General features: G+C 42.8%; 1 protein-coding gene across 6 annotated transcripts in view; it reads right to left on the bottom strand.

The window, feature by feature from the left end:
- Window positions 1-26,637, bottom strand: part of PTPRU (protein tyrosine phosphatase receptor type U) — a 580,511-nt gene that overhangs the window by 208,823 nt on the left and 345,051 nt on the right. For all 6 annotated transcript variants that reach the window (XR_009759096.1, XM_061596132.1, XM_061596131.1 and 3 more), the window contains one exon: window positions 1,795-1,904. Coding sequence is in view for 5 of the 6 variants with exons in the window: in XM_061596132.1 (XP_061452116.1) it covers window positions 1,795-1,904 (110 nt within the window). In the remaining variant the exon portion in view is untranslated. The remainder of the gene's footprint in view (window positions 1-1,794; window positions 1,905-26,637) is intronic.

Genomic DNA, 26,637 nt, shown 5'->3' with positions numbered 1-26,637 from the left:
GAAGCCTTTATGTCTCCGTAATAAACTGGTTCAGAATTATTTTGTTGGAACTCCGCTTAGTATAAGGTAAGGCTGTTACATTTCATTTATTAAGTATATCAGATTAAAAAACTTTTTTAAAAACACTGATTTATAAGAGCTCACAATAATCAGGCAGAAGTTGTTGTTTCTTCCCTTTAGGTCACATGTACACCATCCATTTGAAGCATTTTTATACCATTTTAACAGACATAGTTTTCCCCAAAGTATCCTGGGAGCTGTAGTTTGTTAAGTTTGCTATGGAATTTGCTCCCACAAGATGCAGTAATGGCCACCAGCTTGGATGGCTTTAAAAGAAGATTAGACAAATTCATGGAGGACAGGGCTATCAATGGCTACTAGCCATGATGGCTGTGCTCTGCCACCCTAGTCAGTGGCAGCATGCTTCTGAAAACCAGTTGCCGGAAGCCTCAGGAGGGGAGAGTGTTCTTGCACTCGGGTCCTGCTTGCGGGCTTCCCCTGGGCACCTGGTTGGCCACTGTGAGAACAGGATGCTGGACTAGATGGGCCACTGGCCTGATCCAGCAGGCTCTTCTTATGTTCTTATGTTCTTAAGGGTGCTGAGAGTTTTTAAGAGACCCATAGCAAGCACAGTTTGTGGGATTCTTTGGAGGAAGCCATGATTGTTGAAGTGGTATACCAGTGCTTTAAATTGATGGTGTGGATGTGACCTTAGTGTACTGCATTGGTTTTCAGTCTGTTTCTGTACCCAGTTCAAAGTGCTGATAATAACCTTTACAATCTTAAACAGCTTGGCCCCAGGTTACTTGAAGGATCGCCTCTTCCCAAATGTACCTAACTGGCTCTAAAGTCATCTTCTGAAATCACCACACTCTACAACACAGGGGTGCATCATCTAAAAGAGTACATCTGCTGCTTCAGAAATATTGTTGATATTCATATGGACATTTCATTGATCAATTAATATCTTAATGGAGTAAAGTTCACACAATTAATACACCTAGTTTGACTACCACAACACACTGTACATGGGGCTGCCCTTGAAAATAGTATGGCACCTTAAGTTTGTTTTCAGGCACAATTCAAGTGCTGCTTCTTACCTTTAGAGTTCTACATGATATCCAAATGACTATACTCTTTTTGCATTCTGATCATCATCTGATTTTGGGTGCCCTCTCTGGCTTGGATATCTATTGGGGGAGGAATTTTGCAAGGGGGCCAACAACTATACAGAATGCCTTCCCACAGAAGGGGCACATTTGCAAATCAGAGAAGCTGTTGTAGAACTGCACACATAACTGTGACACTGCAGCCTATTCATAGGATGCAACAGAATGCATCTTTTAAGTTTAATTTCAGTGATGGGGAAGGGGACTATGGATGTCAGAGAAAGCCTCTGCAGGTACATATGCATTCTCGATGGTGTCTCAGTTGATGCTTTCAGGCACCAAATAAAGACTTGGCTTCAGAAGAAGGCATTCTGAATCAACTGCATTTGTTTAAATTGTTCTGTTTTGCTGTTGAATTTCACTTTGGTCATCATAGCTGTTTCCATTTTATTTTATTTTGTGTTCATCTCCACTGCAATGGATTTTGTGGATCTGTGTTTGTTTGGTTTTTTTGCATTTGATACGTAACTGTTGTTATCCTTTGTATGGCAGCACTTATGAGCATATTTATAAAGATAAAGTGGAATTAAAAACAAAGAAAATAAAACGAGATCTCTTTCACTGGGTGGCACCTCTTGAGGGGTAGGGAAAGTTAGGAAATCCCCAAAAGGGCTTTGCAACATACCTCATACTGAGTGATGAGACCATTGGGCTCCACTGGTTCCTCCCATTTCAGAAAAATCATGTCCTCCAGGGGGGTGAATGTGAGGGACTCTGTAGCAATGCCTCCAGGGACTGGAATGAGGAGGGGTTGTGGGGAAGAGAAAATTGGAAAAGAATCAAAAGGCAGTCTCATTAACTCAGCTTCTTTTCACAGCTCCTTAACTACAAGGCAAAATCATGAGCACAGCTGTACCCCAAAACTAACAATGTTCAAAGTTGCATACCCAGAAGCTTTGTATTTGCAGCCTAATAACTACAACAGGGAATATCATGGGACACAATCAAACTTCAAAATGGGAAATACTGTGTTCAAAGTTGCATGCATCCCAGCTCTGTGTTAAGCTTTCTATATTCTGGGCATTGTATATGAAAGAGGAAGCATTTAAATACACAAGCCCCAACCTATACACACATATACACATGCACACACACCCCATCTATTTTCTGTACTGTACGTTCTTGTGAGGACCGTACGCAGCACCGGAATCCAGAAATCAGAACAGTGCAGGAAGTCATGGAATGATGGCAACATCCTGTCTTCCACACACAGTACATAAGAATGCTAGCACCCTGATATCCAATGTTGCTCGGAATTCTAAGAAACCAAAAACTCAGTGCAGTTTTGAAAGATACAGTCCACAATATTGATTCAAACTGGTATCCAACTGTATGCAAACATAGAAGAAAGCCTGCTCCTTGGTCTCAGGTTACAATATCTTAAGAGGTGTCCAAATGCATAACGAACAGACAAGCAACTTTCTAAAATATATTGCAGATAACAAAAGCCCTGCTGGATCAGACCAAAAGCCCATCTAGTCGAGCATCCTGCCTGTGGGAAGCCTGCAAGCAAGACATGAGTACAAGAGTACTCTCCCCAACTGTGATACCCAGCAACTGATATTCCAAAACATACTCTGATAGTGGAGGTAGAACATAGTGATCGTGGCTAGTAGCCATTGATAGCCTTATCCCAAAAGAATGTGTATTGCATGCACACATAGAAGTATGTTTGAAATGGCTGCTACAGCATCCAATGGCAAAGACAAGATCTAGCAGCAAAATGACTTTGAAACCCCACGTGAACACGAGAGACAACTTTATGAAAGCACTTGATTCCCCCATCCATTTTACCTTTTAAAAAACAAAACAAACACCCACCCTTCTTCCAAGGACCCATGTACAACAGATTGGCTCTTCCTTTGCTCTTGGAATTTATTGTCACAACAACCCTGAGAGGCAGGTTAGGCCGAGAGATAAAGATAAATGAACAAAGGAAGAGCCTGCTGGGTCAGGCCAGTGGCCCATCTAGTCCAGCATCCTGTTCTCACAGTGGCCAACCAGGTGCCTGGGGGAAGCCCGCAAGCAGGACCCGAGTGCAAGAACACTCTCCCCTCCTGCTCTTTCCAACCACTGGTATTTGGAAGCAAAATGCCTCTGGCTATGGAGGCAGAGCATAACCATCATGGCTAGAAGCCATTGGCAGCCTTTTCCTCCATGAATTTGTCTAATCCTCTTTTAAAGCCATCCACGTTGGTGGCCATCGCTGCCTCTTGTGGGAGCAAATTCCACAGTTTAACTATGCTGTTTGAAGAAGTATTTCCTTTTGTCTGCCCTGAATCTTCCAGCATTCAGCTTTATTGGATGTCTACACCTTCTAGTGTTATGAGAGAGGGAGAAACGCTTTTCTCTATTCACTAAAGACTAGATTTGAGAGCACCTTGTGAACTGTGGAGCTGAACAAGGATTTGAACTCAAGTTTTACCGCTCCTAGTCTGACACCCTAACTCAGAGCTTGGAAAAGTTACTTTTTTGAACTACAGCTCCCATCAGCCCCAACCAGCATGGCCACTGGATTGGACTGATGGGAGTTGTAGTTCAAAAAAGTAACTTTTCCAAGCTCTGCCCTAACTAGTAATGTAGTGGCAAATTCAGAAGTGCAGGGCCCCTTCATGATGGTGACAGCCACATCACCTCACAGTCAACACTCCTTCTAAGATTATACAACCTTCTAATATTATGATCTGGCCAGGTCTGAATACTGCTTTCTGCTTCTCTATCCTTGTTAATGCCTTCTCCCAGAACAGCAGACGTCCCCAGGAGCTTATCAGCATACAAGGGGAGTGTGTTAGCTACTGAGATGAATCTTCTCAATGGCTGACTCGCCTCCTTTCACTCTGATTGGCTCTAATCAGCAGCAAAGGTCAAGGAAGCATGTTAAAAGCCTCAGTAACCAACACACTCACCTTTCATGATGATTGGCTCATAGGATGCTAGAGACTTAGGGATCCTGCTAGGTCCTGGCTCCCAAAAAAGTAAGGGGTCTAAGATCCTCTGAGACCCTGGATGACAGTGAGCATGGTGTAGTGGTTTGAGTGTTGGACTACGACCTGAGAGACCAGGGTTCGAATCCCCACACAGCCATGACACTCACTGGGTGACCTTGGGCCAGTCACTGCCTCTCAGCCTCAGAGGAAGGCAATGGTAAAACCACCTCTGAATACCGCTTACCATGAAAACCCTATTCATAGGGTCACCATTAGTCGGAAACGACTTGAAGGCAGTCCATTTCACACCCCTGACCCTAACCCAGGATAGCCAACATGGTGCTTCCATGCACTGTTGGACTAGAACCCTCAGCACCCCTAGCCACTACACCCAGTAGTCGGGGATGAAAGGAGTTGTAGCCCAGCATCATCTGGAGGGCACCATGTGAGCTACCCCTGCTGTACCCCTCACACTCCACAGGCTATGCGAAACTAATCTTGAGCCAGGGGAATGGAACTTTCGTGTAGACTTAGACAAGTTGAGAACAGAAATTTCTGCAGCCAAAGGATGGGGGAATCACACCATTACCTGAATGTGTTTGCATAATCCACAGCACTCTGGGCTGATTACAGCAGACTGAGCCTTCAATCTTCCACAAATTAGCACTCAGGCAAATACATGCCTAGTGAATCTGCAGGCGACTCTTGCTCATGTATATTTTATGGGGATGGCTTAATTGCATTTTGCTGATCCAAGGCAGTCAACCCACTAACAAAAGGCAAACTAGGAGAGGCTGAGAAGAGACGGGAGAAAGAGACTGTATATCTGAGCAGTAGCAGGAAGAGTCAGATGCATGCAGCCACTGGTTGGATCCCAGCTCTGTTTTCTCCTGCTGTACCAGTTGGGTCAAACAGTGGACTACTCAGCTCTGTGGGATAGCATCTGCCTCGTATGCAGAAGGTCACAGGTTCATTTCCTGGCATCTCCAGGTAAGAGTGGCTGTGTCCCCTGTCTGAAATGCTGGAGAGTTGCTGCCAGTCAGTGCAGACAATGTAGATGGACTGATGGACTGATTCTAAATAAGGCAGTTTCCTAGTGGGATCTGCACCAGGGATGGGAAACCAGTGTGGCCTTAGAGATGTCATTGGACTCCGACTCTCATCAGCCCCCAGCCAGCATGGCAAATGGTCAGGGATTATTTATTATTATTATTATTATTATTATTATTATTTTACTTATTTTTTATTAAATCTATATCTTGCCCTTATTGTAGTCTAGCAAAAACATCTGGAGGGACTAAATCCCCCCCCCCCCGCTCATCTAGACTACAGGCAATCTGCACTAAACAACGCTGAGGCATCGTTGCAGAGTTTTGTTTTACAAACAGAATTGCCACTAGGGGCTGCCACATGTTGTGAGACAATGCATTTCCTCTGCTAAAATTAATCCATAATCCCTCGCTTTACTGTAATCTCTTGATTAGAGAAGGAATTTGCTTAATAGCAGGATGTGGTTTTTGTCTCACACGACTAGGAAAGGGGGAAGAAATTAAATTCAACTGGTATTTCAAGCCAAATCTTTCAAATTTGCACTTTTGGTTCTCATATTGTTTTGGAAACACAGCCATCCTTCAAAATTTGCACTTACTCAAATATTGCGATGCAGTTCTCCAACCAGCCAATGTTTACAAAAATGGATATGTTAGGGGAAAGTGGGCATAAAAATGAACACAAGTGAAATAACATTTAAAAAATTTAAAAAAAAATGCTTGCAGAAATGTATACCTTGGTCAAAACTGCATATAAAACTATATTTATTAGGAGAAATTCGCACTAAAATGCTGTAGATTTTTCATAAGGATTTTTTTAAAAAAATGCAAATTGCTGCAGAAATGTAGAGAACTGAATCTGAGAGTGAAAAATGCCCTGGGCTCCTACAGGGAGGAAGGGCGGGATATAAAGCAAATAAATAAATAAATAAATAAATATGAGAGAACGTAAACTGACAGATCTTTCCATCCCTACATGTGACTGTTTCAATTTTAGTCAGCTAAATGCACACATACCTGTGCTGGAGGTGCAAAAGTGGGGGGGGTGTCAGAAAATCCCATGTACAACCTGCATTGGGGTGCAAAAGAAGAAAAAAGGGGGAAAAAAGGACTCCATGATACTTTACAAGGTGCAGCAATGCAGCTGCACTCAGTGGTGATTGGTGCCCATTGGGACTGATTAAGCGGGAGGCCAACTACAGGCAGAGCTATTCACTGACTGGTTGTAAGTAGGAAGGCAGGCAGACAGGGGCCATCTGAAGGCAGGCTCAGGTTGGTGGGGCAGCGCTCCACTCCCCAACAGATCAGCCCCCACGGGCTGCGCTTAAGAAATAAAAAAAGATTGAAAAGCTGGTTCCTCTTGCAGTTATACCATGACAAAGAGCTCACCAACAGCTGCAAAAGGGAGGATCAGGAAGGAAAATGGGCAGGTAACAACTTCCTGCCCGGAAAGTCACTCATTGCAGCCGAAGGGGTAAACGTGATCAAGCCTTCCACAGCTCTTAAAAATAAATAAATAAATGTGGCCATGTGTTTAATTGACTCTTGACTGGCCACACCTCCTCCTCAAGCTCTCCCTCTTGAGTGCCTGGCTGGAATGTACCCTTGAACTCTGATAACACCTTTTGCTTGCATGAATGGAGGGTAGATAGATGCATGAGACTTACTGTATAAAAGTAACATGTACATCTGTTGCTCCACCCATTTTTGCCTCTGGCCCTGCCCACCAATGGCATGTGGTCCCTGGAGGGTTGCCTGGAAGGGAAGGTGGCCCTCAGTTTTCCCAGCCCTGGCCTAAAGGAAAAAGGCAAGTGAATGGTCAGTGGTGACAGTAACGAGAAAGTAGGTCGACTCAGGAAGGGTGCCTGAAAAGGGCATCTTGCCCAAGGCCCTCACAAATCTGTAGCCAGTCCTGCTATCCAGGGCTGGTGGGAAACCCCAGCCCACTCAGGCAGCTTTGAAAGCTCAAGTGCTCTGGCAGGGCCCACTAACACGGATGTTCTCCTTCCTCCCCCCCCCACCAGTCCCTCTGGCCGTGACTTTATCTGGCAGCAGAGGCTAAGTCTGGGGAGGCAGACATAATTTTAAATCAGTCAGCCACCTGCTTCTGACCATCACTGCTAAGCCTTCGGGGAGGGGAGAGAGAATGATGTCAGGTGAGCCACCAAATGGCAATTTCGCGGGGGTGGGAGCTACAAACCTGGAGCTGGCCCTGACCATAACTCAACAGTGGCTGGTGGCTCCATATCAGTGGGACAGTGGAAGCTGCTCTGGGTTTAAGTCTAAACTTTCAAGGAGCTGTCCAAGGTGCTGAAACCTATTCCCAGAAAACACAGGCACAGAGCCACCAGCCATCACTACCATACCTTCCATCAGATGGTTTCGACAGGGGTCTCCATCCACATTAATCAATTTGTTATCCTCTCTTGTGAACTGAGTCTGGATGCTGCATACTAGCACCTGGCGTTTGGCTTACACAAACACCAGACTCTGCCAGGAAGGACGGACGTCTGCCATTTACTCAGGCCTGAAGCTTCCACAACCAGCTGCTCCAACTCCCACTGACAGAGCCTTGTGTAAATATCTAATCTCCAGGCAATTTGGCTGGATTAGTGGAGCACTGTCATTCCCTCTAATTATCAACAACCCACAATAATAACAATGACAAACCACCACCAAAAACAAGACAAAAAAGAGAGCCACAACTAGGATCAATATTCACTGATTTAGCACAGATCTCTCCTCTTATTCTCCCGTCTCAAAGATATCATTAAGGAGGAACAGACCAGGCAATTGCTTTACAAAGATCACCATTCACAAACAGTATCATTTGCCACACGACCTGTACAGCACCCTCTAATCTGAGGCAGAATAAAGCAATTACATATATAGTTTTAGAAGACGAAAAAAGAGTAGGGTGCAGCAAGGTGGGGGGAGCAAAGCTATTACCCTCCACAGACAGGGACAGAGGCTGCCACCGTAGTCAGAGGCAGTACACTTCTGAGTACCAGTTGCTGGAAGCTGCAGGAGGGGAGAGTGCTCTTGCACACAGGTCCTGTTTACGAGCTGCTTACAGGGATCTGGTTAGCCACGCTGAGAACAGGATGCTGGACTATATGGGCCTTTAGCCTGATCCAGCAGAGCTCTTCTTAGGCTCTTAAAAAGCAGCGGGATGGCTCAGTCCAAAGGCATTATTTGCAACCATTAGCAGCACCTTTCTGAAATCTCTTCAGTGGAAACAGGCTTCGGGGTGGGTACGTTAATAACATTGCTTGCATTAAAGCTATTATTCACTTCATTGTAATCATTAGGGCTTTGTCAGACTTCAATGTCAGAATGCAAAGGCTAAAGGACTGTAATCTGTCTGCCGGGCCAAGCAAAACAGTCCCTGAAAATGAAATATTATTTTATCTTTTTTTAAAAAAATGTTACAATTTGTGAGTGGGGGGTGTCCAGTCTCAAATATACCTGTTTACTCAGGCAAATGAATGGAGTTTGCACAGGTAGCCAGTGTGGTGTAGTGATTAGAGTGCCAGACTAGGACCTGGGAAACCAGGGTTCAAATCTCCACTTACATGAAGCTTGCTGGGTGATCTTGGGCCAGTCACTGTCTCTCAGCCTAACCTACCTCATAGGGTTGTCATGGGCATAAAATGGGGAGGAGAAGAATCATGTATGTCCAGGGGTGGCTGGTGCCCACTGGGACTAGTGGGGTGGAAGGCAGGGAGCCCAACCAGTAGGTGCAGCCAGAACCAATGACAGGCAGAACCAACCAAGTTTTGCATCCATCCTCCTCCCTGCTGAGTTCTGGAAGGGCAACACTGAGACTAGGGAGGAAGAATAAAATGACTGGGCTTCCCAATGACTCTTAATTTTCCAGGGACATTTCCAGAAAGTAGTTATGGGAAGCGACTGTTCAACACCATGGGATCTTTCCTGTGGTGTCCCACAGGGTCCCATCTTGTCCTCCATGCTATTTAACACCCATATGAAGCCACTGGGAGTGGTCATCAGAGGTTTTGGAGTAAAGTGTCACCAATATGTGGATGACACCCATCTCTATCTCTCTTTTCCATATGAATCAGAAAAGGTGGCTGAGGTGCTAGACAAGTGTTTGGAGGCAGTGAGGGGTTGGATGTAGGCCAACAAACTAAAACTGAACCCTGAAAAGACAGAGGTGTTATGTGTTCCAGGTTCTTACGTCCAGGCAATGAGAAGACAACCTGTTCTGGATGAGGTTGCACTCCCTTGGAAGGAGCAGATTTGAATCTAATCTTGAATCTAATATTGTCATGAGGCTTCAGTGGTTAGGAGTGCCTATTTTCAGCTGTGGCTGGTTCACCAGCTATGGCCCCTTTTGGAAAGAGATGACTTGGCCACAATACTCCATGCTCTGGTAGCTTCCAGATTAGATTATTGCAACATGATCTGGGGGGGCTGCCCTTGAAGACAACTGGGAAACTTCAACTGGTACAAAATGCAGCACCCAGATTACTGGCTATCATGCCTTCATCGGATGAGTCCTCAGAGGAAGATGAGGAACAGTGGATTGGCACAGCAGACCCTGGAGAGGAAACAAGCAGAATCACCCAAGGTGCAGCTCCAGGCTTCCCATTGCTGGAAATTGTTCAGGACATAGCTGAAGCCCCTCAGTCAGACTCAGAGAGTGAACAGGATGCCCCTCTGCCCCCTGCAGAGCGAAGACACCTGTGAGTAGCAGAGCAATAAAGGCATTCTAGCCGTTTAAGGCTACAAGCTCCTGGGAGTCAGAGGGCTGGCTGCTCTCACCTGAACCAGGGAGGGGAGTTTAAAAGGCATTGAGAGCCCTTTTACCCTCTACTGGAAGCAACATCAAACACCAGCTTCAGACCCTTGCCAGACGTGCCAAACCCTGTCGAGTCCATCCTGGACTGATTTCTTGGACCATTGAAGCCTTGACTTGCTACAGACCTTGTTTTTGGAAGACGAACTGGTATGCTGAGCTTGAAATCCTAGATCCCTCCTTGCTTACCCTCATTATCCTCAAGCCTTGACTGAGCTACAACCCAGCTCCTGCCTGGCCAGCTGCCGGCTAATTGTTTTACAGTGCCATTAATAACTTCAGTGCAGCTGGCAAAGACTGACACTGGCTGGGGTTGTTTTTAGAACTCATATAACCCCTGTTCTAAAATAGTTGTTGCAATGGAATGAGAGGTCAAGGGTTAGGGCCAAACTCCCAGGCTCTAACCTAAACACCCTTCAGTCCAAACATTGACAAGTAAAGCTGCCAACTTACCGACCCACTTTCTTATGCAATGGTAGCACCGCTACACACACACACACACACACACAGAGAGAGAGAGAGAGAGAGAGAGAGAACGAGAACGAGAACGAGAAGAGGAAAAACTGGCCCTTAAAACTGAGCAACCTCAAGATTCGGCCATAACATTCCAGAGACCACTCACTGTGGGCAAGCCTTAAGGTAAATAATTACTTAGCAGCAAGCAGGTCAAAGGCACCAAGGGATTTTGCCCTCCTGTAGAGCAAAGAAACAATAATTGTCCCCACTAAGTACGAGAAAGGTTTATTAAAGAAAAGAAATACAGAATAAAAGAATCACAATCCAGTATATACAAACCCACTGGAGCCATTACTTAAGGAAGTACAGCAACTAGCAAAGTAACAAAACTTAGCTGCCCTCCGGTCAAAATACCTTTAGAGGCTCTTCAGGCATTTCAGCTAATAAAATCCAAATAGGGCAGCAGTCCGTACTTCCAGATCTCACCTGGACCTCATGTCCTCATGCCAGGATAATCGCCGAGCATAATGCTGAACCCATGGCTTGGATAACAAACACCATAAGGGGCCCATAGCTGGACTGAAATAGGGTTACTGACCCACAGCCATAGTAATGAGGATGACCAATCAGGACCCAGAAAAGATGAAAACCTCTAGGCCTCTGAGATCAGGATAGTTCTCAGCTTCAAGGCATTTATTTATCCAAAGGCTGGGCTGTGACCTTGGCTCACATGTGGTTCCATAAAAACATCCAATTAACAAGTCAGGAGTTAAAGAACATAACCTGACTGGAATGTGGGCCAGGAGACCACCACCCCTTTTAACTAAGTTGCATCAGAGCCTTAATAGAAAAGATGAAGTCGGACAGGCTTGGTGTTCATGACAGTTGCCTTGGCTGTCATTTCATCTCCAGGCTCAATTTAAGGTGCTCACACTAGTGTTTAAAGCCCTAAACGACAAACCCCAAATAATGGGCTCAAGTTGCAGGAAGACAGATTTCAACTGGACATCAGGAAAAACTTCCTAACTGTTAGAGCCATACGACAATGGAACCAATTACTTAGACAGGTAGTGGGCTCTCCAGCACTGGAGGCATTCAAGAGGCTGGACAGCCATCTGTCAGGAATGCTTTGATTTGGATTCCTGCATTGTGCAGGGGGTTGGACTTGATGGCCTTATAGGCCCCTTCCAACTCTACTATTCTATGATTCTATCAAATATCTGAAAGACTGCCTCCTTCCCTACACATCCTCTTGGGACCCTTTTGGAAGTTCTACCAGCCTCAGATTTTTGGGGAATGTTGGCACAGGAGAGGGCATTTTCTGTGGCAGTCCCTAAGTTGTGGAACTCCTTCCTCAGAGAGGTGCTGCCTAGTAAGGATGGGATCGGTTGGTCGGTTGGTGCCAGTTTGAAAGCATTCTGTTGACCTAACAGGCTGGTATTGATTCAAGTTTGTTCTTTATCCACTAGTTACTGCTTTTTCTGATCCATGGATTTCTTTAAAACCAAATCTATCAAATTTACACTTTCCAAAACTATATGAGAACTGAAACACAGCCATCGTTCAAAATTCACACTTATCTGAATATTGTAATGCAGTTCTCCAACTTTACAAAAATGCATACTTTAGGGGAGGGTATGCATAAAAATGAATATATTAGTGAAAATATACAAAATTACAGTATATTAGGAGAAATTGCTTGTAACAATGTGTACATTACTCAAAACTGCATCCGAAAATGTCCACAAATCACAGTAAAATGTTGAGGAATTTTCATGAGGATTTTTGTAAAAAAAAAAAAATCACAAATTGCTGCAGAAATGTGGAGAACTGAATTTAAGATTGGAAAAAATGAGAAACGGAGAGAATCAAAACTGACAGATCCTTCCATTCCCAGTCATTATTCAAGGCTCAGCTACACACACACATACCAACTAGAATCTCCAGAACTTAAATCTCTTGGACGGGTGAGTGATTCATTTTGTCTCTAGGGCACATGCAACTGAACGCACACACACAGTTTCTAAACCATCTAAATGCATGGATATGAATACTAAATATAGGAAGATTACAAAGTTCTCTTATACTATTGGTCCATCTAGCTCAGTACTGTCTACAACGACTGACAGCAGTTCTTCAGGGTTTAAAGTAGGGATGGAGGAGAAATTTGATTCCACTTACATTTAAAGCCAAATTTGTCAAATTCACACTTTCTGAAACAATATTCAAATCAGAATGCAGCCATCCTTTGAAATTCACACTTCCCCAAATTTTGTGATGCAGTTCTCCAACCATGCAGTGTTTACAAAAATGCATATATTAAAACATTATGCACAAAATAAATATATTGGTGAAAATAACATACAAAAATGCATTATATGGTGAGAAACTGCATAAACTTGTACATTAATCAAAACTACATACAAAATGTATTTATTAGGAGAAATTGCACTAAAATACTGAAGAATTTTCATGAGGATATTTTTTTTAAAAAAAGCAAATTGCTGCAGAAATCTGGTTATGTGCCTTCAAGTTGACTATGACTTATGGCAACCCTATGAATCAGTGACCTGCAAGAGCATCTTCATGAACCATCCTGTTCAGATCTTGTAAGTTCAGGTCTTTATGGAATCAATCCATCTCGTTTGGTCTTTTTCTACTCCCTTCTGTTATCTCCAGCATTATTGTCTTTTCTAGTGAATCATGTCTTCTCATTATGTGCATTGAGCATTACTTTACTTGCATGGGATATTAAGGCAATAGTCCGATAATTACTGTGTTCCCTTTCTTTGGAATTGGGATATATACTGAACACTTCCAGTCTGTGGACCATTGTTTAGTTTTCCATATTTCTTGACATTTTTTGTCAAACTTTGGACAGATTCAGTCTCAGTAGCTTCTAGCAACTCTACTGGTATGCCATCTGTTCCTGGTGATTGGTTTCTTCCAAGCATTTTAAGAGCAGTTTTTACCTCACATTCTAAAATTTCTGGTTCTTCATCATATGGTTCCTCCGTGAATGATTCTGTCATCCTGGCATCTCTTTTACAGAGTTTTTCAGTGTATTGATTCCATCTTCCTTTTATTTTGTCTCAGTGAGTCAGTGTGTTCCCCTGTTGATTATTCAACATCCCTACTCATGGTTCAAATTTCCCTTTCATTTCTCTAATCTTTTGGAATAGGGCTCTTGTTCTTCCCTTTTTGTTGTCCTATTTCTATACAATAACTATTGTAATCGTTCTCTTTGTCCCTACGTACTAGTCGCTGTATTCTTGCATTTAGGGTTCTGACCGTGTTTCTATCTCCTTTTGCTTTCCTTCTCTCTTTAACCATGTTAAGAGTTTCTTCAGTCATCCATTCAGGTCTTTCTCTCTTTTTAACTAGAGGTATTGTCTTTTTGCACTCTTCCCTGATAATGTCTCTGACTTCACTCCATAGTTCTTCTGGTTCTCTGTCAACTAAGTTTAAAGCCTCAAACCTGTTCCTTATTTGAACTTTGTATTCTCCTGGGATGTTATTTAAATTGTATTTGGGCATTATGATTGCTTTGTTGTTCTTCTTTAGCTTTACTCTGATTTTCGATATCGCCAGTTCATGATCTGTACCGCAGTCTGCTCCTGGTCTTGTTTTTGACGAAACTATGGAACTTCTCCATCTTCTGTTACCAATTATATAACCAATTTGATTCCTATATTGACCATCTGGTGATGTCTACATGTACAGTCGTCTTTTCGGTTGCTCAAAAAATGTGTTCACAAGAAACAAATTATTGGCTTCACAGAATTCAATAAGTCTTTCTCCTGCTTCATTTCTGTCTCCTAAGCCCCATTTCCCCACAATTCCTAGTTCTTCTCTGTTCCCTACTTTTGCATTCCAGTCCCTCATGATTATAAGCACATTTTGTTTTGGTGTGTGATCAATTTCCTCCTGTACTTCTGCATAAAATCTCTCCAATTCTTCTTCTTCTGCATTTGTCATTGGAGCGTAGACTTGGATGATGGTTATGTTAACAGGTTTCCCATTTAATCTCATTGATATCACTTAGAACTTACGTTGTAGCTCCTAATTGCTTTTGCTACATCACTTCTCACTATTAAAGCAATCCTGTTTCTTCTTGATTTCTCATTTCCTGCATAAAATATTTTGTAGTTGCCTGATTGAAAATGCCCCATTCCCGTCCATTTTAATTCACTCACGCCAAGTATTGTAATATTGATATGTTCCATTTCTTGCTTGACAATTTCTAACTTTCCCTGGTTCATGCTTCTCACATTCCATGTTCCTATTGTATGTGTCGTACAACTCTAGACTCTCCTTTCGCATCTGTGCACATCAGCCTCTGGGCTTCCTTTCGGCTTTGACCCAGCTGCATCATTAGTCACAGCACTACTCATACTTGTCCTTCCTCTGAGTTTGGATGCATCTTAGTCTGGTGTCTCAACTTTGACCATTCCGCTGTGGGTGCCCCTGCTAGGAGTCTAGCCTCTTGGTCTCGACTCCTGATGGCATTGCTCTCAGCCTCTTCAACACTCTCAAACCCCATTACCACATTAAGGTGTGCATCCTAAAGGGGGCTGCAGAAATACGGAGAACCAAATTTAAGATTAGAAAAACGAGAAACTGAGAGACCTGAAACTGACATATTCTTCCAACCCTAAATTTCAAGGCAGGAGTCTCTCTGAGCCCTGCCTGGAGATGTCAGGGACTGAAGCCAGGACCTTCTGCAGGCAAAGCTACCATTGAATGACAGCCCTTCCGTAAAGCATCATGGAGTGTGTGGACTACCATTTCACACACAGCAGCTGTAGAGGTGTATTTCGAACTGTTGATAGCCACCTGTGGGGTAATTATGCATTTCTAGGACATCACTAATCAAATGAACATCCTCCTGGCTTTTAAATCAATGCATGCCAGCTGATGGCAAACTAATGAATACAACACAGAGAACAGTGCACAGAACATAAGTATGGAGCTCCGGAAGTGATCTTTGGTGTGAGAATTGGGGTATTACAAGCATTTTCCTGAATTTGCTGCAGCTGCTGCTGCTGCTGCTCATGATGATAATGATGATGTAATAATATTAACAACAACAACACTAACAATAATACAAAACTTGGCTTCCATATACATATCTTAAGGTGCTGTACAAACACAATAGAAACAGCTTATAAACAGTTAAAAACAACAAAGCAAATAAGAGCAGATCATCCTCAAAAGCAATTCGAAGTGGATATCTATGGCAGAGGCCTATTCATCCAGTTTGTTTCACAGAACAGGGGCAGCCACACAGAACGCCCTGCTCAGAGTTACTGTGGAGTGGCTCCTGAGATCTTTGGAACTTGAAGAAGAAACTGTTCCACAGATGCTGTATAATGTCAGAGGGAGTTCACTGGTTTGGAACTGTTTGGTGAAACTGTTGAGAAAGTGGCAGACTGGGAGGGAAAGCTGAGAGGAGAAACCAATCCCCAAAGTTTCATTACTCTTGTGATGGTTGGATCTTTCTCCTATCTTCCCCTGGCACTATATATACATTTCCAACTTTCCACTTGATGGCGACACTTTGAATATCCTTGCTAATCACTGCAATGCTCATGCAGACTCAATATCTGGCAAGGTGTGAGAGATGAGCTATTCCACTGGGAAGAAAAAGCAAAAGCAAAACCCACCATGCAAATAAAACATTTCTGCCTGATTTACAAGCTAATTTAATCCAAGGTGAGGTGCCCTACACAAAGTACTTATTAAATTATGGAAACCTTTGGGGCAGATATATGTATTTGTGCATGTAAACAGATGTGCAGCCTTCATCTGTGCTCAGCACTATGCAAATGTTCCATTTCATTACAAGTGTTTGCGATACACCTGAGGCATCAACACTGAGAAGACAAAAAGGAACCAATTTTCAGGATATTCCATCTTGTTTGCATTACCTATCTAGGATAGAATGATGTGCTATAAACACTGCTACACTTTGGAAACTTTTAAGGGATGTTTTTCCAGTGTGCTTCAGAAAACTATACAAGACACACACACGCCAATACAGTCCCAGCAACCTTAATCCTAGGACAGCAATGTAAAAATGTTCACTCAAAATATGTCCATATGACCATATGTTCTGGTCATTAATTTTTTATTGGCATCTGCTAGCTGGCTACTGTGCAGGTGACAATTTAGGCATTGATGGGGAATGGGGTGGTTTTTAGCATTGTACAAATACACTGTTGTTTGCTACTGCTATGTTTTTAGCTTTTCCTGTATTTAATATTGCTCTCAGGTAGCCTTGAGACTGGTATGTAACAGGGATCTGAGAAATATTAATAAAAATAATAATACTGCCAGGAAACTTGGCAGCTATGACTAGATTCTAGATCTTGCACAAAACAGGGATTGAACCAAAAGTTTATGAAATTGACCCAGGTAAACAATTTCATGAACTACCCCCCCTCCAACCCCTTTGTTTCACTAATTCATTTTCATTCATTCCCTGGTGTTTACTCTGGAGTCTCACTGAGCTCATCCGCATCATACATTTAAAGCACATGTCTTCCCCCAAAGAATCATGGAAACTGTAGTTTGTTAAGGGTGCTGGGAATTATAGTTATCTGAGGCATAAACTACAGTTCCCAGGATTCTTTGGGGGAACCATGTTCTTGAAATGCATGGTGTAAATGTGACCTGTAATCAGAGCCAGCCCTGCCATTAAGCAGAGTGAGGCAACCACCTCAGGTGACAGATATTGGGGGGCAGCAGCAGCAGCATCCTGGCTGTGCCCTTCAGTTAGAGATCAGCGGTGTGTGTGACACATAGCCTTCCATGCACCACCCTAACTAGTCTGCTGACCTTGGGTGCAGTAGAGGGCACTTTTCAGTATTGAAAGAAGACTCAATTGCCAGTTCAGTTGGTTTCTTTACATGTTGGTTTGAGCCTCGTGGTCCCTGACACATGCATGGGAGCAAGGGGGGTGACTTTAGCATGTGCAGAGCTTGGATTTCAGTGAAGAAATCTATACTGTACTGTACTTGTGGCATACTGTACTGTACTTGTGGATAAAATAACCAAGCATATAGAAGAACAAGCCACACTGAAGCAGAACCAGCATGGATTCTGCAAGGGTAGGTCCATAGGTGTGATCCAGTTGACACAGTGTGGTACCTCACCAAAGACTCTTGAGAAAGCTGGGCAGTCATGGAATAAGAGGAGACGTCCTCTTGAGGATCAGGAACTGGCTAGAAAACAGGAAGCAGAGGGTAGGAACAAATGGACACTTCTCTCAATGGAGGGTTATAGAAAGTGGAGTCCCCCAAGAACTGGTATTGGGACCTGTGCCTTATAACTTGTTCCTAAACGCTCCTGAGTTAGGGGTGAGCAGTGAGTTGGCCATTAAATGACATTAAATAGTTCAAGTTGTTCAGAGAAAAAGGGATTGTGAAGAGCTCCAAAAGGAGTGAATGGGCAGTAAAATGGCAAAAGCAATTCAATGTAAATAAGTGTAAATGTTACGCATACCAGAGCAAAACATCTTAATTTCACATATACTCTCATGGGGTCTGAACTGGCAGTGACAGACCAGGAATGAAATCCTGGAGTTGTGGTGGATAGCCTGATGAAGGTGTTGACCCAGTGTGCGGCAACTGTGAAAAAGGTAAATTCTATTCTAGGGATCATTAGGAAAGGTATTGAAAATGAAACTGCTGATATTATAATGCTATGATGCTGCTGCTTTTGGAATACTGAGCACAGTTCTGATTGCCTCACCTCAGAAAGGATATTGTACAGTTGGAAAAGGTTCAGAAAAAGGCAACTAGAATGATAAAGGGGATGGAGTGACTCCCCTATTGATGAAAGGTTACAGTATTGGGGACTTTTTAAGAGGTGACATGATAGAAGTGTTTAAAATTATGCATGGCATGGAGAAAATGGACAGAGAAAAGTTTTTTTCTCTCTCTCTTTCATAACACTAGTACTCGTGGACTTCCAATGAGGCTGAATATTGGAAGATTCAGGACAGACAAAAGAAAGGACTTCCTCACACAGCTCTTAGTTAAACTATGAGATAGTGATGGCCACCAACTTGGATGGTTTTAAATGAGGATTAGACAAATTCATGGAGGAAAAGGCTATCAGTGTCTACTAACCATGATGGTTGTGCTCTGCCTCCATAGTCTGACACAAGATGCTTTTGAATATCAGTTGCTGGAAACCACAGGAGGGGAGAGTGCTCTTGTGCTCAGGTCCTGCTGGTAGTCTTCCCATACATATCTGAGAACAGGATGCTGGACTAGATGGGCCACCAGCCTGATCCAACAGGTTCTTCTTACCTTGTTACGTGATGTTGGCTGGGACCATTTGCAGTGTCAGGCTGGTAAACTCAATTTAAGAAGTACCACTCACCTCTGGAAGGCTCCCATCTGCTTGGAAGGATCAGCCTGGGCAGCAGAGGCTTGCCTGTTAATGAACCGTTCCATCTCTTAATGGAAAATGCTTCCGTTATTTAATGTTTTGGAACAACCTTTGAGGGATCAAATGACAGCAGGGCTGTCTTTTTTCTCCATATCATTGATCTCTGTAGGAAGCAAATAAACTAGGAAAGGGGTTGATCTCAGAGCAGCTCAGCTTTTGAGCTGCCCTGCTAGTGCCAAGAAAACTTTACAAAGTTTCCCACAGCTGGCAACCAGTTTGATGATCAAAGAGGCACTCATACAGGGAAGGAAGCTCAGAGAAGCTGCCTGCAGAGAGGAAAAGGGGATTGGTTTCAGCTGGCACCCCACAAGCACTCTGAAAGAGAACTTCTTTGTCTCTGATTCTGCTCTGCCATTACTTATCAGGGGTGCTCCTTTGCCAACACACAGCAACCCCAGAGGAAAGTTTTTACTGAAATCTTGTTAGCACAGTTGACACCTTCCACTCCCTGACACCTCAGTGGGATTACTGGGATCTGTAATGTAGGATCACATTTTGTATTGGCTTCCCATTGCAAGGGAGGCTCTGCCCAAATGCAGCATCCCCCTCCCTCACCCCCCAAAGATCTGAATCCAAAGGCATAACATGGACCCTCCAACTGGATTTAAATCTCCACCAGCACAAGATGCAGTCAATACAATGGAAGCTGCTATCCACAGACCACAAATGTGGAAGGGGATTCTTTTGCATGCAGAAAGTCCCAGGTTCAATCCCTCATATCTCTAGGTCAGGCTGGGAGTGATCCCTATCTGAAACCCTGGAGAGTGTCAAAATTACTGAGCTAGATGGGCCAACAGTCTGACCCAGTATAACAAAGCTTCCTATATTCCTTGGCCCATGCCAAAACTGCTTTTTTTTCCAGTCCCTGGCATCTCCAGATGCAGAGAAAGAATCCCGGAGGGCCGCTGTCAGTAAGGATGTGCCAGAATTTGGTAGCCAATTCTCCATTAATTTGTTTATTATCTATCAACACGGATTGGATTTTTATGTAACAATTTTCCATGGCTATTTTTGAAAATGGATTTTTTTTAATTAAAAAAAGCCATCTCTGAAAGATTGCTATTAAGAATGATGATTTTAACATTTCCTTCCTGATCTTAAATATCAATATTTGTATCAATATTTTTTGTGAGAAAAAAACAGATTGGTACAAGCAGCACCTAGCAGACAAAAAATGAACTCAAATTGATACCGGCCTGTTAGGTTGACAGAATGCTTTCAAACCGGCACTAGCCAATGGATCCCATCCTTAGATGCCTGTCAGCGTAAACAATATTGGACTACGTGGGCCAATGATCTGACTCAGTGTAAGGTAGCTTCCTATGTTCTAGTGGAGTCAGGGGGCACCAGTGTCTCATTTTACACTGTTCTTTTATTTTATTTTTACACAACATTTCCTGGCCAGTGGGGGCCACTATCTTGTCAATGCTGCTGGAACAATGCTATATCATGATGTGGCATTAGAGAAGGACAGGATGACCCCACTGCCCAAACATCTGGGAAAAACAGCAGTGTATGGCAACCTGGCTCACCATCTCACAATGTCACAATTGGACACATGCTATACTACAGTGTAGTGTATTCGAGATGCACTCTGGGAGGGAAAAGATGGCAGTCCCCACTGACCAGGAAATATTCTGTTGTTGTTTTTAAAGTACAGTGTATAAACAAATGTTATTCCCTCCACCTTTCCTGGTGAGCCCTCTGACATTTTCCTGTAGTCTGACTTTCTGTCATCAGGGGATTCAGTTGAGGCTTCAGAGTGGGAGAGGAAATTGGTTCCAGAGCCAGCCTTAGCCAACCCTACTCTATTGGAAACATTGGTGCATGAGCAGCTCATTGTCCCAGCACCAATCTGACTTGAGAAGTTCATGTTCCCCTCCTCTGACTCCAACCCAGAAGTTCCAGAAGAATTACAATTTTCTCCACTGGAGTTGATGACTGTTAAAGCAAGGTGAGTCCCTTTTAACAGAAGGCTTCTCTTACTGAAAGCAGAGCAAGCCACCCAGATGGAACTATTTAAGGCTCAATGTGAGTTTGCCTGGTGCTGAAGCAATGTTTGAGCCTTGATCTTATATCACCAGCCTAGATGCCACATGGAGCTGTCCAAATACTGTAGTCTTTCTCTCCATAACCTAGAATATGCATTAATTTCCCTCCTTTTACTTGGCTTTCTGGAACCAGAATTTTGCCTTGAATGCACCCCATCTCCCATTTTGGCCAAAACTGCCATACCTGGCCATCACTTGGAACAGCACACACTTCTGAAAATGGTAACATTTTCATATCCCTCCTGAAAAAGGGGAAATTTTCATTCATCCCATATCATCCCTCTCACAAAGAAAGGTCTGGATGAAAAGCTTAAAACAGAACTTTCATGCCATTTTAACCCCATTTCAGAGTTGTGTACCTTGCTAACAGTCCATCCAGTATCACACGAGGACCTGCCCTCAAAATTGCACCCCAGGAGAGTAGCAGATTCAGTGCTCCCCCTGCTTGAATTTGATCAACTCCTGAATTGCTTTTGTAAACTATAGCCATTGCCCATTTCACAACTTTAATGAATGATTTGTATGAGTGATTTATCCTGTCATATAAGGCAATAAATATGTATGCAAGGATCAGATCACAGTCACTTATGTCACTGAATGGATAGCAATGTAGTAAATTTCCATAATAATAATAAACATAAGAGCATGTTAACTCTACATTGGTCATGCAGATCCACTTTACAAGATGAACTGTTTATTTAATGTGGTAAGTGGACAGTTAGCAGATAGGATGGGACAGGCAACCTCCCACCCCAATGCCAAGGATTGCCTGGATATCTTCTGCTAAATGAGATATGAGGAACCTGTGGCCCTCCGGGAGTTATTGGATCAATTCCCACTAAAGACCAGGAATGATGGAGTTGTAAACCAACAACATCTGAAGAGCCAAAGCTTCCCATTCCCTGACTTAAACTTAGCTGTGATCACATGAACCATAGCAGTGCAACTCCACTGCTTGCCCCTGGTTTAGAGTACATGTGCAAAAAAAAATGCATTTCATAGAGAGGGGTGACCTCGCTTCATTTCAGAAATAGATCTTAACCATCCAAGCTATTTTCAAACTAAAAACAAAACAAGTAGCAGCTCATTTCTTCCCAAGCAACAATTCTAAAATCTGGAAGCCCTTATGACATCTAGAATGCAATGTACCCCCACAAGCCCACAAGTCATGAGCCCTGCCTTGCTCTCCCTTCAGTTGCACATTATGCAGTGGTGGTAGTCACAAGGACAGAGGTAGCCAATGTGATGCTTTCCAGATGTTGTGGACTACAACTCCCATCTTCCCCAACCATTGGCCAAAACATCTGGAGGGCACCACACTGACTACCTCTGAACTAGGAGGTCTCTCTCGCTCTCTTGCTCTCTCTCAAGGCCTAGATCCTTTATTTTTTTCTTTGCACCTTCAACTCAAAGAAAGATTCTATAAAGATCCCTTAGGGACACATTAGATAATGTGTTAAATGTATGAGTGCAGTTAATATGTTATTGTAATTTTAAAATAATAGCCAGGTGGACAAGTAAGATCAAGACCATGGTACATGAGGAGGGAGGTTTGAACCCTTCTCCCCTGTGTATGATCTCATCACACAAGCAAGCTGCTATTTTCACAAGACAGAATCTGCGGTACCACCAATGGGAACTCTCCTGGGTGAACTAAATAGCAGCTTTGGGGGCAATTTCTGGTAGGTTGAAAACCCTGCATGCCACAATCTTGGTCCTGATTGTGCTCTCTCACATTGTTACTCTCACTCACACTCACACACAGATCAGTCTAAATGCTCATGGATTTAGCATAATGCCTAATTTGACCCTTAGAATATGAGAAATGAGCTAATTTTCTTTAAATGTGAATTACTGCCAATAAGAACCTACAGATGAAGATTCTGTCCCCAGATGCCACATCACCACTGAACTTACGATTCACCTACAGATGAAGATTGCGTCCCCAGTGTCCACACCACCACTGAACTTACCATTCTGTCTAATAGTGATCATAGGTAGTTGACTGCCAAAAGGATTTTGGCCAAAATGTTGAAATAAGAGGCAGGTTTCAATATGCCCAGGAAAACCCCAAGGTTTGAAGAAGTACAAAAACTATTTAGGGGCAGGGGAAAAACAAAGTCCCTCCCCGCACCTCAAAAAAACTAGAACAGCCCAGTGATGATTGAGTGTGGTCACTGTCCCTGGAATGCTAGCTCACTGTTGTGGGATGGGACAGAAAACGGAGGGAGAAATGGAATATCGTGGAAAAGAATATGAGACACTGCCTGGAATCCTTCACATGGATTGTTGTTATGTGCCTTCATTACGACTTATGGCGACCCTATGAATCAGTGACCTCCAATACTATTTGTACTGAACCACCCTGTTCAGATCTTGTAAGTTCAGGTCTGTGGCTTCCTTCGTGGAATCAATCCATCTCTTGTTTGGTCTTCCTCTTTTTCTACTCCCTTCTGTTTTCTCCAGCATTATTGTCTTTTCTAATGAATCATGCCTTCTCATGATGTGTCTAAAGTATGATAACATGGGAAACTTTTTTCCCCATGGAGGACTTGAAAATTACTGAGGGTCTTCGCAGACCGCTTAACATTTCTCTACTTGCTGTGGCAATGGTAATGCACTGTGCTAAACACTGTATAATTTTTAATTGTGGTTTTATTGCTTCTTTTGTTTCTTACATACAGCATTTCAACAATGATTGACTGATTGGTTTTGTTTATTTATATATTTATTGCATTTGTATACCGCCCCATAGCCGAAGCTCTCTGGACGGTTTGCAACAATTAAAAACAAATGTACAAATTCAAAAGCACATTTTTAAAAAGCAATTTAAAAATGGCTTGCTTGATATATTGCGTTTCATTGTATGACAATATGCGTTCCACAGAATTCAAATTACCATGCAATAAAATACAATAAAAGAAATAAAAGCAATAAAATACAATTAAAATCAACATGAATATTTAATACGATAGATGTGCTGTCTGCCACCTTCTGCCACAGATACATCACAGACAACTGGAATGAAGCTCACAGACCACGGTTTCGGAACCCCTGTAATGCACAACAGCTTCAGTTTATCTGATGCAGTGGGCTTTTTGACAAAAGCTCACACTATACCGACACACTCTGGGTAGACTGTGCCTCTTTTGAAACATTTGAAGTCATGTGTATGTCCAACGGCATATAATAAAGACACCCTCTGGGAACTATAACCTGGCTGAGGTTCCTGGGCCTTGCCATGTATTCAAAAACACAAATGCCCTTCAAATATTACAGAACAGATTATGTCAATTTGTGGCGGAATGATGGGAATGCATATCTTGCTGTAATCTTGCCCTGGGCTTATACTGGGAGAAAGGGCGGGACACAAATCTAATAAATAAATAAGTAAATATGTGAAGCAGCTTTATGCAGCCACAACTGCATAGAAACAAAGACAAACAGCAAACATCACCGACCTAATTTGGTTGCTGGAGTCATAATCATGGAATCTGAAAACTGCAAAAATGGCAGCAGAATAAGTCACTTTGCCTCCTCCTTAGCAATCCAGAGTATATAAAAAAGAGGTTTGCTTAATAGTCTGCCCCAACCTTCAGATCAAAGCTACTTTTCTATCTGATTGTTTTTAACATGAAAAAGATTTAACCAACCCACAAAAACATGAATTTCTAATGAACACTCCAGGACAATAGCAATATATCAGAAATAGAGCTTCATAAAGCAGTCCCGGGTAGATTCAGATAGCCACATTAAATAAATTGGATAGGCAGATAATTGAAACAGACACGTACAATTTCAGTATCACCCTGCTCAGACAAAGATGTATCGATCCCCCGAGAAGCACAGACAGCACACTATATTAGACATCATATTATTCAACTCAAAAGGATAAGAAGAAAGCTTTGTTAATCAGAAAAACAGCTGGAGTGGTTACAGTACAGCAAAAGCACAGCTGGAGCAACTGTATGAGGGTACACGAAGAAAACAGCTGGAGCAATTATCGTGTGGTTAAAAACAGTGGGGGAAATTGCAGGTTGAGAAAAATAGGTTAGGAATGCAAAGCCAGACACATGAAAATCGGCAAGGCTCAACCTTTGGATTTGAAGGAAGGGTTGCTCTCTTTCCTTTGGAGACCCAAAAGGCTAATCGTTCGTGTGTATTTTGATATTACTTGGGACTATCTGGTGATCATTTGGTTATTTCCGCTTCACTGGTATGCCATTCCTGGACACAGACAGCTTAGTCACAGTGACCCACACATGGTAACCTCACATCTTGATTACTGTAATGTGCTCCATGTGGGGCTGCCCTTATTCTTGGTCCAGGAGCTGCAGTTAGTGCAGAATGCTGTGGCTAGGCTGTCAAGTAGTACCCTTTGCCAAAGGAACACCAGGTTTAAGTTTTTAACATTAACTTATGAGACTCAAAATTTAAACAGGAGTAGGTTTCCTGAAAGACTGCCTTGCATATAGACCCATCTGGACACTATGATCTCTTCGGAGGACCGCCTGGTTGTGCCACACTTGGCAACAACCAGAAAGAGGGCCTTTTCTGTGGTGATGCCCATATTCTGGAATGGTTTCCTTCCAGACACAATGAATACACCAACATCCCCACAATTCTAACACTTGCTGAAAACCTTTTTATTTACCTTAGCTTTTACTGGTTCTTGATGCCTTCCATTGTAGCTTTCTCATAATTTTTGACTACCAGATCATATTCTGATTTTAACTATATTGCATATTTTTATTTATATTGTCTTTTATGTGTTGTCATTGTACACCATCTGGAGACACTCACATAAAAGGTGGTATATTCCATCCTGGGCTCCTACTGGGGAAGGGTGGGATATAAATTTAATAAATAAAATAAGTAAATATATAAAGTATTATGGAAAAATAGAAAAATAACAATTTCAACTAATCATGTTCTTATAGCTGACATATAAAGCAGGTTTTTTCTAATACTGTTGCAGTGATTTACTGTACAATAGGAACTGTACATTCAGGAACACTAATAACTAGGTCTGCATCCTGATTAAACTGTCGATTAAACAGATAACTGAGTAAATCTGAAAAGTTTACATGTAACGAAAATGTTTGTTCTTATCTTGTTTATGTAACCTTGCTACTAAACTCAGAGTCCACACCAGCCCTATTGAGCCCCACTCACACGTGATCACATTACAGGGAGAGTGAAGAGGCAAGAACCTGTTGGCCCTACCCACTCCATTGTGCCCTAGCCATCCATTCCAACTGCCCTCCATGAGTTGGGGCTGAATGTCTTTAGTAGAGAGCTTTTTATACTTGTGTAGGCTCCCCATGCAATTTCCAAATTGCACAGGGAGTTCATACGAGTAGACAAAGTTCCCCACTGCAGACACTCAGACCCCAATATATGGAGGGAAGTGAGGACAGGTGGCAAGAGTCCAACACAGGGAATATGGGCTTCCTATGGGCATCTGGTTGGCCACAGTGAGAACACAATGCTGGACTAGTTGATCCAGCAGGCTTTTCTTATGATAGGACTAGCACATAGAGTATATCCCCACTCATCCCCTCATTGTGTGAGGCGCACAACACCTTCTGAGGGTGATAGTGCTGATACCTTAGAACTCAGTGGGGCTTATTTCTAAACAGACATGCACAGGAATGCACTGTACAAGGTTTATTTAACAAGGTTTTGTACAACTCTTCGGTA

The sequence above is a fragment of the Rhineura floridana genome, chromosome 15 (genome assembly GCF_030035675.1).
Source record: "Rhineura floridana isolate rRhiFlo1 chromosome 15, rRhiFlo1.hap2, whole genome shotgun sequence".
Lineage (NCBI taxonomy): Eukaryota > Metazoa > Chordata > Lepidosauria > Squamata > Rhineuridae > Rhineura > Rhineura floridana.
Note: the sequence above shows the minus strand (reverse complement) of the source record. Positions and strands in the feature narration are given on the sequence as shown.